This window comes from Carex rostrata, chromosome 20 (assembly GCF_964058835.1).
Source record: "Carex rostrata chromosome 20, lpCarRost1.2, whole genome shotgun sequence".
In the NCBI taxonomy this organism is placed as follows: Eukaryota; Viridiplantae; Streptophyta; class Magnoliopsida; order Poales; family Cyperaceae; genus Carex; species Carex rostrata.
The window spans coordinates 4,513,360-4,528,025 of record NC_135937.1 but is presented as its reverse complement, the minus strand read 5'-3'; the positions used below and the strand labels follow the sequence as shown (position 1 = coordinate 4,528,025).

The 14,666-nt window shown below is 34.4% G+C and overlaps 2 protein-coding genes across 4 annotated transcripts; both read right to left on the bottom strand.

Moving 5' to 3' along the window:
- Positions 1-265: 265 nt before the first annotated feature.
- On the bottom strand, positions 266-7,435 carry LOC144572118 (uncharacterized). Of its 3 annotated transcripts, XM_078321536.1 has the most exons (18): positions 7,343-7,435; positions 7,211-7,247; positions 7,050-7,123; positions 6,571-6,636; positions 6,218-6,289; positions 5,932-6,004; positions 5,367-5,404; positions 5,172-5,285; positions 3,249-3,368; positions 2,899-2,979; positions 2,730-2,798; positions 2,517-2,594; positions 1,944-2,111; positions 1,685-1,786; positions 1,410-1,478; positions 1,112-1,174; positions 865-1,022; positions 266-783 (listed from the first exon to the last, which is right to left on the bottom strand). In XM_078321536.1, the coding sequence occupies exons 1-18, from the start codon at positions 7,349-7,351 to the stop codon at positions 465-467; spliced, it is 1,710 nt and encodes a 569-aa protein (XP_078177662.1). In that variant the 5' UTR covers positions 7,352-7,435; the 3' UTR covers positions 266-464. The 3 variants fall into 3 exon arrangements, with proteins under 3 accessions (XP_078177662.1, XP_078177665.1, XP_078177663.1); XM_078321539.1 differs by lacking the exon at positions 5,172-5,285; XM_078321537.1 differs by lacking the exon at positions 6,218-6,289.
- A 483-nt stretch (positions 7,436-7,918) lies between these two features.
- Positions 7,919-12,000, bottom strand: LOC144572719 (uncharacterized). The gene is made up of 8 exons (XM_078322390.1): positions 11,097-12,000; positions 10,409-10,451; positions 10,088-10,165; positions 9,733-9,852; positions 9,148-9,246; positions 8,690-8,749; positions 8,407-8,501; positions 7,919-8,314 (listed from the first exon to the last, which is right to left on the bottom strand). Exons 1-8 carry the CDS (start codon positions 11,801-11,803, stop codon positions 8,245-8,247), a joined length of 1,272 nt encoding a protein of 423 aa, XP_078178516.1. The 5' UTR covers positions 11,804-12,000; the 3' UTR covers positions 7,919-8,244.
- Positions 12,001-14,666: the final 2,666 nt, after the last annotated feature.

The following is a 14,666-nucleotide window of genomic DNA, read 5'->3' as shown; positions in this document are numbered from 1 at the left end:
TTGAACAGGATTCTAGGTTGGAAGCTTGGTGGTGCTAGAGGGCTAATCATCTAAGGAGTTGGTTCACTGGCTCACTGCAGACAAAGTGGCTGGCCTTAGCTAACTTGTCAGCTTGAATATGTAGTTAGGCTTTGTGTGGATGTACTATTACTTCTCTAATTTTGTTTTGAGTTCGGCTAGCGTGCTATACATAAATAATCCTTTCAGTAATAAGTTGAACATGAGCACATTTAGGCCCCAGAACTAAAATATATTTAGCATAAATACTAAAACAATAAAAAAAATTGTACAAAAAAGGTTGGTGTTTCTCTATACGGTGAAAATTCTATTAACTCAATAGATACATCATGTAATATCAAACTAAATTACAACACATACCCACCTATAGCCCCATAATCATATAATTAAATTATCTGACAGATACATCCGCACGAGCAAAGAACAAACGAAACAAATATCATAGGCTAGCGGAGGCTTCTAAACTGATGTGAACCAAACTCAGTCTCTATTGGCTCACCAGTAAATGGGTCAAACTTGTACGGTTGACCAGTTAAAGGATCATACCGGATCTGTTGCCTATCAAGAGTTACAAGAGGCAAAAACTGCGCTTCAGATCTAGAAATTGTACCGTACCCTAAGGATGATGTACCAACCAGCTGTTCTCTGTGCAAGGAGGCTGTTTCTTCTTTAAGTTCCACAATGGGATTTCGAGAAAAGAGAGGCTCTTTGCTGTATTGCGAAGAGTAGGTGTATACACCAGGAGAGGAGCTGTACCTAATGTACCTGTAACCAAAATAAATTCTTATATCAAATGATCCTGCATGTATTGGTAAAATAATATCTAATTGAAAAAATTTAAAAGACCTTGGGGGATGATCTAGAGCTGGTTCAATGGGTGGGGCCCGGGAAGAGTAGTTGCTCCTTGGAGGATGATCTAGAGCTGGTTCAATGGGTTGGACCCGGGAAGAGTAGTTGCTCCTTAGAGGAGGTGAGTTGCTCCTAGTCAATAAATTAACCCTTTGCTGCCAATAAAAATCAAATAGATAAATAGAAGTCCATGACAGTATTATGATGAGCGTGGCCAGAAATTATTTAGGAAATAGAGAAGCACCTTGGCAACCAAGGAATCAAAGAATGCTCTCTTGTCATGCTTGTCACTGCCAGAGAACAAGAACTAAAACACAAAAACAAAAATTGAACTAGTTAAAACAAGAACAAACACAATAATAACACCAAAAACACCAAAAACAGCAATAGTAACAATAGCAGCAGCAGAAGCAGAAGCAACAACAACAACAACAACAATGACAGTAATAATGAGAATTACGATGACATCATAAAGTAATGGTTGATATTATTGTTGTTATAATGATGACAATTTTTTTTGACAATGACGGAGACGATCTGACCTGATCAAGGACAGCTATTGCAGCTTGCTCGGGTAGCTCCTTAAGATTATTCACGCAATGAATATCAATCTACAATAGGAAAAAAAAAAGTTAGGAGACAACAGTGGAGCTAAAGCAGTACATAACAGAGTTGAATTATATAGAGAGGTGAGATCCACGTCAAGTACTACCATGCGACATTAAATTCTGTTTTAAACTAGTCTATGAAGTAGCTGATAAGAAAATGCTTCAAAATAGCAGACAAGACAAACATAAACAAGAGAAAAACTCATTACATCATATCGAGTGCCAATGCCAAGACGAAATAATCGATTGAGTCGATCCCTAACCACTGGGGACAATAAAGAAAGAGAAGCTTCATATGCATCCAAATGTACCTAAATAGCAATAAAATATTTAAAACCGAAGAGATAAAATTAAGATATATTCTTCATAAAGGAAAATAGTAACGAGACTAATATTCATGGGACAATAAACTAAATTCAGGGCATTTTTAGGTTTATAAGTACCAAAGGAAACATAGAGAAAACTTACTGATTTATCTATTCTTGGGGCTTTTAGAATAGGGTGAAGGGCCAAATCATCATGGTGGGGTCCCTGAGAGTAATCATGCCTTTCAATGGGGATCTCCAGTGGCTTGACTTTAGTATCCTCGTCACGGGGCCGCTTTGCGCCTTTCTCCATTGGTCTTGCCACAGACACCTATTTTGAATTGCATATACATAATCAAACAAGGTTAGGTACTGAGTTTCTGACTAAGGTATCTTACTGGCAAGGTCATTTTAAACAGTAAGGTACTATGGTATCAGAGATGTAGTTGTCTCAGGATTGACCCTTCTAATGCATATATCCTATATAATGTTTGTCAGATTTACCAGTAGAAATCATAATCCCAGCCTTTAAGTTCAAATTTTTTGTTCTCTGTGTTTTTTCTCTTTTTCCTAGACAACGTAACTTTTTTAAACTTAATGAATTGTTAGATGGTACTCTGCATTCTGACCTTAAAAAAAAAGCATGAACACATAAATTGAATGAGTACAGAGAACCAAAACTATTTTAATGTTTGGATTATGCCAATGTTTCAAAATATTTTATCTGATGACATGCCTTGATTATAAAAGGTGGGCCCTTGTCTGGTGCTGTTATAGTTCTCCCATTCATTTCCCTTATTGCTCTATCCAATTCCTGTCAAGATAAACAATATAAAAAGGAACCAAATAGGAACGAGTCATTAATCAAACAGTATGTTATCATGCCACTCAGTGGTTACTCTCAGAAAAAAAAGGATCTAGAAAGATATAAGCGGTTATATAAACTAACTGCACAGGCAGAAAAGTGAACAAATCCGACTGGTTGACGGCCTTTTCTTGATAATGCCACCTTCTCCACCTTATAAAGATAAAAATACAACTGATGTTAGTGACCATATTTATTATTATACTGATGTGAGAGGCAATGCCAAAAAAATCCACCATTATAAATTATTCACCTTTCCTATTGGATCAAAAAGCCTGTGAAGGAAGTCTTCACTAGCATTCTGGGGTAAATTCCCAACAAAAGCTATCTTAACCTGAATGAAATAAACAAAATAAACATAAAAGATATGAAAAACAGAACATATTCAACAATCAAAGTAAACTTTTACTAAGCATTAGAAATTGATTAGATACAACTCCACACCAAAACCTGAACCATTAAACCCTCCCTGCCAGCCACTTCAAAAGAAAAAACAACAACCAAAAAGCCATAAAGAACAAAATAATATTGAACTCTGTCATCCCTTTCCAACTAGGTAATGTAAAAAATACCATGAAAAAAATGTTACAAACAAATAGGTACCTTAGCCGTGTCAGCCAAATCAAACTCAGGTTCAGGTTCAGCCCAGTCTACTACTGGATGCAAATCAACACCAAGCATGAAGTCCGGCTTGGATCCAATTCGATGCGCTCGAGCCGCCGCCTATGGTTTCATGTGTGATTTATTTTAATAATATTGTTTGAGATTAGTATATCTGATATTGATCTGGTATGTTTTTTATAAGATCAAAATTAGAGAGTGAGGTTGAAGAACATGTTTCTCGTATCATTCTTTCACGCATGTTTTTTGCCAGAAAAATTAATCATCATGAAAATGTGAAACGAGGTATACCTCTTTAAATCAAAGTTATATCTTCCATTTGTTATACACCATTAGTTATCTTATTTTTCCCTTTTCTAATTTCAAAACATGTTGTTCAACCAATTTAGTTTAACAGTTGTACCACTTTTCCTTGGTATAGGGCTTTGGCTATCCTTTAGTGGTGATTCGGCATCATTGTGATTTTTTTTTCTTTCTTACATAAGTTCTTGTGGTTAAAATATTATAATAATCAAACAGAATAAAATTATACTATCTCTCAACATAAACAAATAATAAGGCTTCCAAAAAGAGTCAACAAAACACAATTCAACTTAAATAAGAATATTGATTCATGCAAAGTGTCAAGATCTTCTCAGTGTATTCACATCTTCAAAAATCCTTTACTTAGCTTGTTTTCCCTCTTTTGTTTTGATTGAGCACATGTGACTCGGATTACATAATCATGCTCAACTTGAGACAACATAATGCTGCAAATTTTCATTTAAACTTAACTTTAACAATACCAATTACAGACCTATAAAGAGATTTTAAAATTTCAATTTAATCAAAATCCTTTGGAAAATCTCAAGCTGGATAAGAAGTAAGAGGATAATGTGAAAATTTGCAGAAAAAGACACTGATATACCTAATATGACACCTATTCACCCTTTCCTAATTTGGTCAACCCTACAGTAATGAAATATGTGCATATTCAACAATATTATTTCTCACTTCTTACTATTTTGCAAATCAATAGATAATTTTGACCTGACACAACCCAACCCGACTCGGAGTCCCCTGATCAAATCCAGTTCTGAAGCCCAAACCGTCTGACCAATTTACTGAGTCTCTGGCCCTAGGAGAGAGAAGAGAACCATCTTTTACTGTACTTCACACATCAAGTTCCTTTTCATTAACTTTGGTCGACTGATCCCAGATAAATTTTATGTTTTTTTTTTCTTTTACAAATTCACAACCTGTCTAGCGTTGAATAGTTATCTTCTTTGATTATAGCGTAATATGACAAGTTTGTGCTTGCTGTAATTCCATTCAACTTTAAAAATATCATAGAAGTTTTGTTTTATCATTGTCCCTCAATCAGAAAGTACAATTTGATGAGCTTATATTCCAAAAGAACTCTGTGAAGTTATTTCTCAATAAAATTCAGACTTTCCCATGTCAAATAGCAAAAGAAACATGCTTTGATAAACAATCATATCTCAATTTCAGTTTTTGCAAGAAACTAAATTAATTGCTTCCATCAAGATCAATTATTTTCTTTTTATTAAGCACACCCTTGGGTGGTTGATAAATTTTGATCGGCCAATTGGATCAGTGTAATAAGTCAAGTGGTTTATGCAAATCAGAATATGTTTTCTCATTATTTTCTAAATCATATAAATCATTAAAGCAAACATCTTAAACCACCATATGCAAAGATTTCTATTAATTACCAGTTATGATACATTTTATTATTCATTTTTAAAGGATTATCGGATTATTAATCAAATAAAGAGATATGATATAATTCTGATATACGAAGACATACCATTGTTCACACCTGCAATGCATGAAAATAAACTTGACATAGCGGCATACATCAAAATTAATTATGCAAAGAGATTGAACTTCAGTTAAACATACCCCATGAGTCGTAAACCGTACAAATGCAAAGCCTCGGTTGAGAGTTTTTCTACGACCAGAAACCTCAGCAAATGGAGCCATTGCAAGTTCAACTGACACCACTTCTCTAAATGCCTTTCAAAACGCAAAGATTTCAAAATTAAACCACAAGGGTCTGTATAACATGCAAAAAAGATAAAAAAAAAAATGCAATACCTGACGGATCAGCTGATCAAATTCTGCAGAGCTCCAATCTAGCACAGAGTAAAATATAAACAGATCAACTAAATGACCAAAATATATTAAAGGTATAATTTCATATGTGGAAAGACAAACACATCTGAATATCATAAATACCCCAAAAACAAGAACTCTCTCATATGCCCCAAAAAGGTCTACGTACCACTGGCCTTTAGCCCTATCCCTATTCGCTCAGAGAAAGTACCAAAATTGCCAGCCATTTATTAACCCATGTAGAAAAAATTAAGTCCCCTTCTTTATGAAAACGAACAATAAAACAAATACATGCAATGTTTATGGGTAAATTTTGAATATATGTCTTCTGCTCAGATATACATTAAATTTTATCATTTCTAATGAAGAGATACAGAGAACATGCCCACAAATGAAAATGAATAGATGCCTGAAGTAGACTAATTTCTTAAAAAAACAGAAGTTGATTTATTAAGGAAATTTAATTTAACCAAGGGAATAAAGGAGATGTCATTGCATGAAACTAACTAATAAACTATAACGTGCTTGCATGATTTGTGAAACTAACCTTTTTTAAGATTTCCAAAATAAAGAGAACATTTGTCCAAAGAAATGTCAACACCGATTTTTCTTCCTTGAACCTAAAGTACAAAGAAAGCATAAAAAATTTCAAATTAAAAAACTTTAAAAAGCAGACTAGCACTTGAATATAGATGCTATAAAAGATGAGTCAAATGATCTTTCAATTTTACTTAAAAAGGCTGAAGGAACACTAATTTCATGATTAAACAAGCTTTAGTTTCCACTTTGAAAAACTCTAAGAAAGAACCAAGATGAAATTGGTGATCTGTTACCTCAACTCCATTCTTTTCTCTTTTAGCCCATAATGCTGACTCTTTTTTAGCATACCTCACAAAACAAAATCCCTTCAACCACGAAATAAAACATAAGTAATATTAATTAGTGGCTATAATTAACAAGATAAAGACAACCACAATAACAGTAACAAGCAACAGTCAACTATGGTCAAACTTAAGTTCTCTTCTATATCAAAACTAATACCAGACCTAAACAGCTCGATACCTAAAAATAGCCTCTTTTAATGCTTTTCAACAAATTGACTACATTGCAATTGAGATCAATGTACAGTACCAGTACTAGGCTAAATAAGTACAGTACAGAAAATAATACATGAAAGAAAGAAAACCTTGGAGATGCCATTTTGGTCCTTCATCAGGCGAATCTCCACAATCTCTCCATAGGCAGAAAACATCTGTTAAATTATCAATGAATTAACAGAATGTTACAACCAAAGTTTCAAAGAAAATAGAATACTTAGGAAAGGTTTTTATTTTCTGTAATTTTCTAGGTTGCTTAAAACGGGGACGAATTGCAGGTCATAAGAGCACATACCATAGCTAAAAATGCTAACGAAACATAAAATAAATTCATAAAAGAGAGCAAAAACTAAGTAGGAGATTTTTACATAGGTACTTTTGTAATTAAGTTTCTCTAAATTAAATTTCAATCAACCATTTTGACTTTGTTAAGCACCATTTAACTCCAAAAAAGAAAACTTTGTTGAACAACCAGACTTCAGATCTGATAGAATTAAGATTAAGCTTATCTTCAAGGCACCAAGAAAGAAACAGATATTGAATTTTTAGGCAATTTGAAAAAATAGACCTGGTGTATTGTGCTTTCTGTAACTGTACGAGGTAGACCTCCGAGAAACACCTCAGATCCCCTTGCACGATTTTCTGAATAATTAATCATGAAAAAGTTCAAGTGAGACATTTTCCTAATTCTATAAAGTATATAGATTTGAAATTGCTGTTACTACTTGCCTTGTTCGCGCAAAGCTCCGCCCGATCGCTCATTCTCCTACAAAGGGTAAAGGACAGAGAAAGTATAATTAATCTATAATTCGATTGGGTCAGACATTCGAGAAGAATACAAACTGACTCTAGCTCGCGTACCTGCGCCATTGAAGAAAGAGAACCAGAATTTAGAGGGAAATTTAGAGGGGTTGCTTCCGATTGACCATTATAAGTGGAAGGGAGCGAATTTGTCTCGAACAGAACCTTTGTTTCGATATGATGAGAAAAAAGCAAAGTATTATAAGGCCCAAAGGACTGGATTTGAGTGTCCGCCTAAATGGGCCTATTTTATTACTACGCCCATATAACCTTTAGCTGGAATTTCATTTGAGCACAATAGAATTGCAGAAGGATCCTTGTGTTGTTGCTGCTGCTGCTATGATAATGATAATGATAATTATAATAGTATTTGTGTTATTGTTATTCTTGGTTCAACAAGTCTTCTTGCAACAAATATTTCAAAATTAAATTATAAAAATTAGAATTGTTGCTGCTGCTGCAAGAAGTGCAAGTTATCATAGAGGTTATTATCAAGCCTCCATGACAATTTTAACTCCCTTCTAATTTATACAATGGACTAAGAATAGTAATTTTCATAATATCTGCTATAATACACTTCATCAAGTTTAAATGGGCTACATCTGTGCTTAACATTAAATTCAACTCTATAGCTGCTTCATATATTGCAACGATTAACATGAATTTGCAGAGATGATATTCATGATTACAGAAGGAAAAAAAAATCACAAAGATAACAAGAGATTTCAAATGATTTGGAAAGTCACCATTCAAGATCATTAACCCAGAAAAAAGGAATATTTTCTAACAAAGTAAAACTAATCTCCATCATCCAGCATTCAAGCAAATGTCTCAGGGAACGAGAGCAAGTCAATTATCCACATATTCTATACTATCTATATAAGCCTGCAATTAGCATTGCCCCTCTATACTATCTATATAGAAGCTGAATTTAGGTTTCAAAATCCAACATCAGGAGCTCATCAAGGCTTATCAGGTTGTTGCTTGGAGTGAAATTTTGGCTCCTTAGGAATGGTATGCGATAGCGTTGACCTGAAGTTTACAAAGAAATTATTTAATTGAACTTAACACGAGACATTTTAGTCGAGCAAATAATGCTATAGAAAACCATTAAGATGACTGACCTCCTAGGAACAAAAGGGCGATCGAAGCATGGCATTGGTAACGCTTTTGGCACAAGCTCCTTTCTCAGTCTCTTAATCTCTTCTTCTTCCTTTATCTGTGAATAATTCAAAGTTAGGGCTAGGTTTGCAAAAATACCAGATAAGTTGTTATTAATAACTTGTTTAAATAGTGCAATAAGCCACAAGAGTTTGGGATTTTAGTTTTTTTTTAATAAAATCATATGTCATATTTGTAAGCATAAATTGTATATCCATATAATAGTAAATAATAGTTATGTTTCACCTTTCGCTGTCTCTCTCTTTCGGACTTTATTTTTTCGAGAAAGTTTATCTTTTCAGCGACCTGGAGAAAGTAATTTATCCCCAATTAATTAACATAAAAGTTCACTGATCTAGATAACAATAAAACAAATCAGTATATTTGAATTCACAATTAAGTCATTTTATTTTAACTCAAGGCCAAAAGTATAAACAAAATAATTGGGGCAGAAAGAAGGGTTGATATTATTTAAACACTAAGCAACCAAAAGTATAAACACAAAGCATTAAACACTAAGCAACCAAAAGTATAAACAAAATAATTGGGGCAGAAAGAAGGTTGATTTTATTTAAACCAGTGCATACTGGCAGAGATAGAACTATTAGCCCCGACTGACAAAATATTAGGCCTAATTAAACCAGTACATTTGACATTCTTACCAAGCAGTTCCAGAAAGTACCAAGTCAACATTAAGGGTTTACCTGGAGATCAAACTCTGCACGGTCAACTGCACGGAGATCCGTCTGAAGGATGAGATCAACAGGTTCTGTTGGCTCTTTAATTGGAGGCTTGAAAGGGTACTAAATGGTACAAACATAAATTTGTCAATTTTGACACTACATCGATCGTGTCACATCAATAGGATGTCCTATGCACCCCACTTGTGACACTAATATCCAGCAGAGCCCCCACTTGTGTTACAGAGAAAGTAAAAAATTAGCAAGGAGTGATTTAGGCCGTTTTGTTAACCACTATGTTGCCAATTCTTTGTAGTGATTATGCTGATTTACTATTTTAAAGCACATTTACAATTTTAAAATTACACACGATGTACACCTAGTGATCTTATAAGTGTGATTCCATGAGAAATACTTTGAATAAGCTATATATAGATTGATCTCAAAGCTAATACAACAATAGTGCAACTAATGGCTTGATAAGGTGGAAAGTAATAAAATAATATAAACCACTGACGGAGACAGAACTAATATAGCACCGACTGACACACTACCAGAATTATGAGAACTCTTGATCTAAGCCGAATGTGAGTAAGTAAAAAGAGATACCTCTGGCTCGTCAGTGCTCCAAGGGAGACCTTGTGCCACTGGTACTCGAAGCCTCTCTTCCTCTAGAAGCATCTCCTTCATTTTCTCTAGAAAATGTTCCTCTTTCATCCTTCCTCTTTCCTATAATAAGATTTTCGATTTTTAATGAGAAGTTGCTCATATACAATGGGGAAACTTCATAATAAGCACCATCTTTTGTGTGGTATCTTTGAAACGGGTTTGCAAGTTATCAGATCTATTTCTTCCTTCATGGATTTTTGTAAGATCTTGTTTTCAAGAATCAATTGAGCCCTAAAAGGTTGAGTGACTCTTCAGTTAAGTAAATGTCCAAATTGAAAGTGAGGACTGGTATTACCTCAGTTTTAAGCATAAATGGATGTGGGTTAGTAATTTTAGACTTCTTAGTCCAGCTTCTTCCAGAAGATCCTGTGCTCTACATTTCATAAAACAAGGTACGGATAACAAAAGATGATAATGCCTTTCTAAGTTATGAAATGTAGGACTTAATAAGCATCAACTATTATAAGTAAGCACCGGGAAAAGATGATGATCACAAAATCAAATGAATTTGGCTGGTACAACCAGTAATTTTAGAGCCTGCACGTACAGAAATAGCAGATGATAATACTTTGAGCCAGTAAATTATAGAGCTACACAAGAAAAGAAAAGAGCATACATTTCTTTTGATCCTATTGCCACCATCATTTTTTTGGCTATCCCTGTTTCAAAGAATTCAACAAATCAATAACAAGTATATTATAGATTAAGATACAAGCAGAACAAGAGAAAAAATTTCTTTTTGTCTAGTCATTTTAGACCCTGACGACTGACGTGCTTCATTCTCTTCTGTCTGACAAGCAGATTTCGATCAAAAACCTTCAAATTCTTACCAAAAAAATGAGCATTTGCAAATTTTATATATTAAACAAGTTTTTATTAAGAAAATGATTTTGCCAAATTTATATTTGTAGTAATTGGCTCTTCCTTTTCCTTAAAAAATCTTTCCATAAATATTTCCTACAAATGAATAGAGATTTAGGTAAAAGAGTTTTATTACTTGAAATTATAACATGTCAAATGACAAAATGTTTCCGAAATAAACTAAAGCATGATATTCCTGCCAAGTTGCATCTATATGCAAATGGATTTGTTTACTCTTTTCTTTTTGTTAAACTAACATTATGATTGATTCATTAAAAATTTAAAGTTTCAAACCATTTACTTTTCCTGTTTGTATGTTTCAAATTGGCAACTCTAGAAAGTTTGTATCCTTTTGGAGATGACAAATTAATAAATATGGTACAAAATCAAAATTCCAAAATAATTAAAAATAGAGGAGGCGAAAAAACAGAAAATTAAGTAACCTCTTGAAGTTACTCTCCACTGAAGATTGTTCACCAGTTTTATCCCTTCTCTCTGACGAGGTGGACCCCACCGAATAAGAGATCTCTGTTTCTTCAGCCTTCTGCAGTCCTTCAAATTCAAGCAATACCCTTGTAAAATCTCTCTTGTCCCCCGTAAGAGCCTCCTCTTCTTCATTTTCAGTAAAGAGTTTTTCAAAGGCCTTTGCTAAGAACATAACCCGACCATCTCCCAGATCTGGTGCGCCATCTGAGATATTGACTTCATATTTTGTATCTCGTTTATTTGAAATATCCTGTACATTTATCTTCAGATTTTGATCTTTGCAATTCTCAGATGGAGGAGGCTCCATGGGAGATGAAAGTGGTGCTCTGATTCTGATCCTTTGATTTTTCTTTGTGAGTCGCAAATGTGCAGGATGTGCCAGAGAAGCAGTCGTCGAGGCATTTTTCAAATCCGAACTCTCTGAATCTTTCAAAGGGAGCTTCTTCTTTGCCAAGGAGCCCTTATCCCAGGAAATAGATGGAGATGCGAGGGTTTTTGATAATTTCGTGAATTTGCCTGAATTTTTGTCAGAACTCTTGAAAACCGCTGTAGGATTTCTTTGTGGAGTCAAACGTGAGAGATTTGGATTTGAATTCTCAAAATTTATCGATGTACCTAATTCTCTAGTGGGTCGATTGAGAGATCCCTTCACTGGAGTCGCCATATTCTTTAGTCTGGAACCAGACTTCAGGATTCGCTCAACTATTTATTTATGTTCAGGAAAAAGGACGAACAAATCGGATTAAGCATTTGCAAATCTCCCTAAATTCAACTTTTATCCTTGTGAGATTCTTTGATCTTTTTATATTTTGTGGAGTATGAAATAACGGGGAAAGAGGGTTTTGAGTTTGAAGAACGTACTGAGTACAAATCAGCCAGAGGGAGAACCCGGGAAGAAGCAAGAATATGACTATCCCCGGTGTAAGCACGGTGCATAAAAGTTTCTACTGAACTCTGGGTCCCGCGCTGTAATAAGATATCGTTAAAACTATGAGCCGTAGAAGTTCGAGGCCCATTTAATAATTTGATTCTGTAACGTGTCCAACGGATACTTTTTTAATCGGAGTGTTCCGTTTCATTCCGTTCATCGTCGCGACGTCGTCGAAGTGTCTTTCAGTATGGTGGATCTTTTCATCTACAGTTTATCGACCCGCTTGACGGATTCACGTACAAAAGACTACTTACAAAAAAAAATTTAGTTTGAAATTTTGAATATAGGAATTGAAATTAATGACTGCGGTGTATAAAAAGGCAACAATTCAGGAGAGATTTTAGCAGCATAGTTAAGCTTTTTAAATTTAAAAATATTGGATACTTTCGTAGAATAACACGAGATATGCTATTGTAGACGAATCTTTCAAATTAAGAATAAATATTCTCTGAAATCAAAGTGATATTTTTATAAACATGCTATAATTAATTACAATGGTTCTTTCGTACAAAATTTTGTACAACATCTTAGCTAGCATGGACATATACATATACATTTTAGTAGAAGAATAAGAGGAATCAAATAAAAGATGAATTATAGACACTTTGACAAGAAAATAAAGAAACATCAAATTTTCAGAAGCTGACACAATTACAATTACAATTACAATCTATTATGCGGTTATTTATTGATGTCTTTAATTTATTTAGACCTCATTTAATTATAAAATTATCCAACTGAAACATAATGTCTAAGTTATGTCTTTCTACATGTGCATAATTTCAGCACAATGTATTTACAATACATTATGCATTTGTAAGTAGGATAATTTATTGTGTAAATATTAGTTATACAACTATGCCCGTTGGGCAATTGTAAATAATTTTCTATCAATCAAAATGTAAGATGGCAAGTTGCCACCTTACCCTAAAAAAAAGTAGGATAATTTAAATCAATTTATGGCCTGGATTTACTTTTTTATATTTTAATAAATTATATTCATACTAAATCAAACAAATACAACAAATATTATGTATAATAGTATGCTATAATACTTTTATAGTGCATTATATGTGTGCCTTTTTTATTAAATTTAAGACTCAATTATTATTTTAAAATTATCAAAATTGACAAATAATATCAGCTTATCTATTTTACATGTGCACTAAATCGAACAGGTACAACTAGCATAGCTTTTATCCCTCGTAAATTCCGCAGGTTTCTTCGTGAACTCCGCAGGTGATAGAAGGTGATCCAATTGATTTGCTGTTTGAGAGTTGCAAGTCAGCCGCTCCGCTTCGTTTCGTCTCCATCTCTTTTTGTCTGTCTGGTCCATCTCGTCTTGCTTCATTCAAGCATATGACTTTGTTTAAGGGTTTTGTCACTTGTTGTCTCGTCCGTTTGTCTCTATTTTTAGGGTTTGACTGAGGATTTTGTGTATTTGTTTCCATTCTCGTAGTATCTACTATAATTATATATATGAATAAGGTACGTTTTTTTATGATTATTGTTGATGATCATATTGCAAAGAGTTATCTTCTTCCTTCTCTCTTCTTCTTCTTTTTTCCCTTCTTCTTCCACCTCTTTGAGTGGTGACTGTCTTGAACCGGTTGATTCAGTGTCTTCTCTGCTGAGTGGTGATTGTCCCAGTCCGATTGGATTCAGTGCCCTTCTCTTCCTCCTCTCTAAGTAGTGATTGTCTCGGTCCGGTTTAATTCAGTGTCTCTCAGCTGCCATTCCTCCGGGCAGTATCAATTTTTGAAAGAAGAAAACGTTTTGTCCTCAAGGAAGGACTCGATACGGCGTACTCTGCCAGCCATGCAACTCAAAAAATTACTACTGTGTCTACATTCTCAGAGAAGAAAATCAGAAGGCCCACCTACTTGCTAATCGGGCGCAAATAAACCAATTCGCATTCTTTGGCTTTACATATCTGTTATTTTCTGACATAACAAATTAGATGATTTTACAAGTAGCTCAATGTATAGGTTTTATACTTTTTATTTTAATAAAAAGAAACCTATGTAATAGCTATCTTGTGTATCGTTTGATTAATGCAATCGCCTACGGGCTTTCAACCAAAATAAAAAAAAGTCGAACAGGTACAACAAATATTACATGTTAAATAACTTAAATTCTTTTAAAATGCACTTAAACTGCTGAATGCCCGGAATGAATTCTAGCACAATTTCTCATTTCTATTTTTTGAAATTGATCATTACGCTTCCTCTTTATCTCAAATCCTGACTAGGGTTTTCGATGGCATATTAAGTAAATTAAGACAAATTCATAAACTGTTTACAATTCTCCTCAAATAGGGATGGCAATGGGTCGAGCCCACAAGCATTTTACTAATCCCATGCCCAGCCTGCCTGTTAAAATTCCATGCCTGGCCTGCCTGGCCCAATCTAATGGGCCTTCAAATCTATGCCTGGCCCGCCCATGGGCTTCCCCCCAAACCCAAGCCTGCCTGTGCCTGCCTGTCAGTGCCCATGGGCTGCCTTACCCGGCCCGTACCTGTATGCCTGTCCCAGCCCAATCCATTCAACATAGCAATTTAACCAAACAGTTTACACAACCAGATTCATAAAATAGA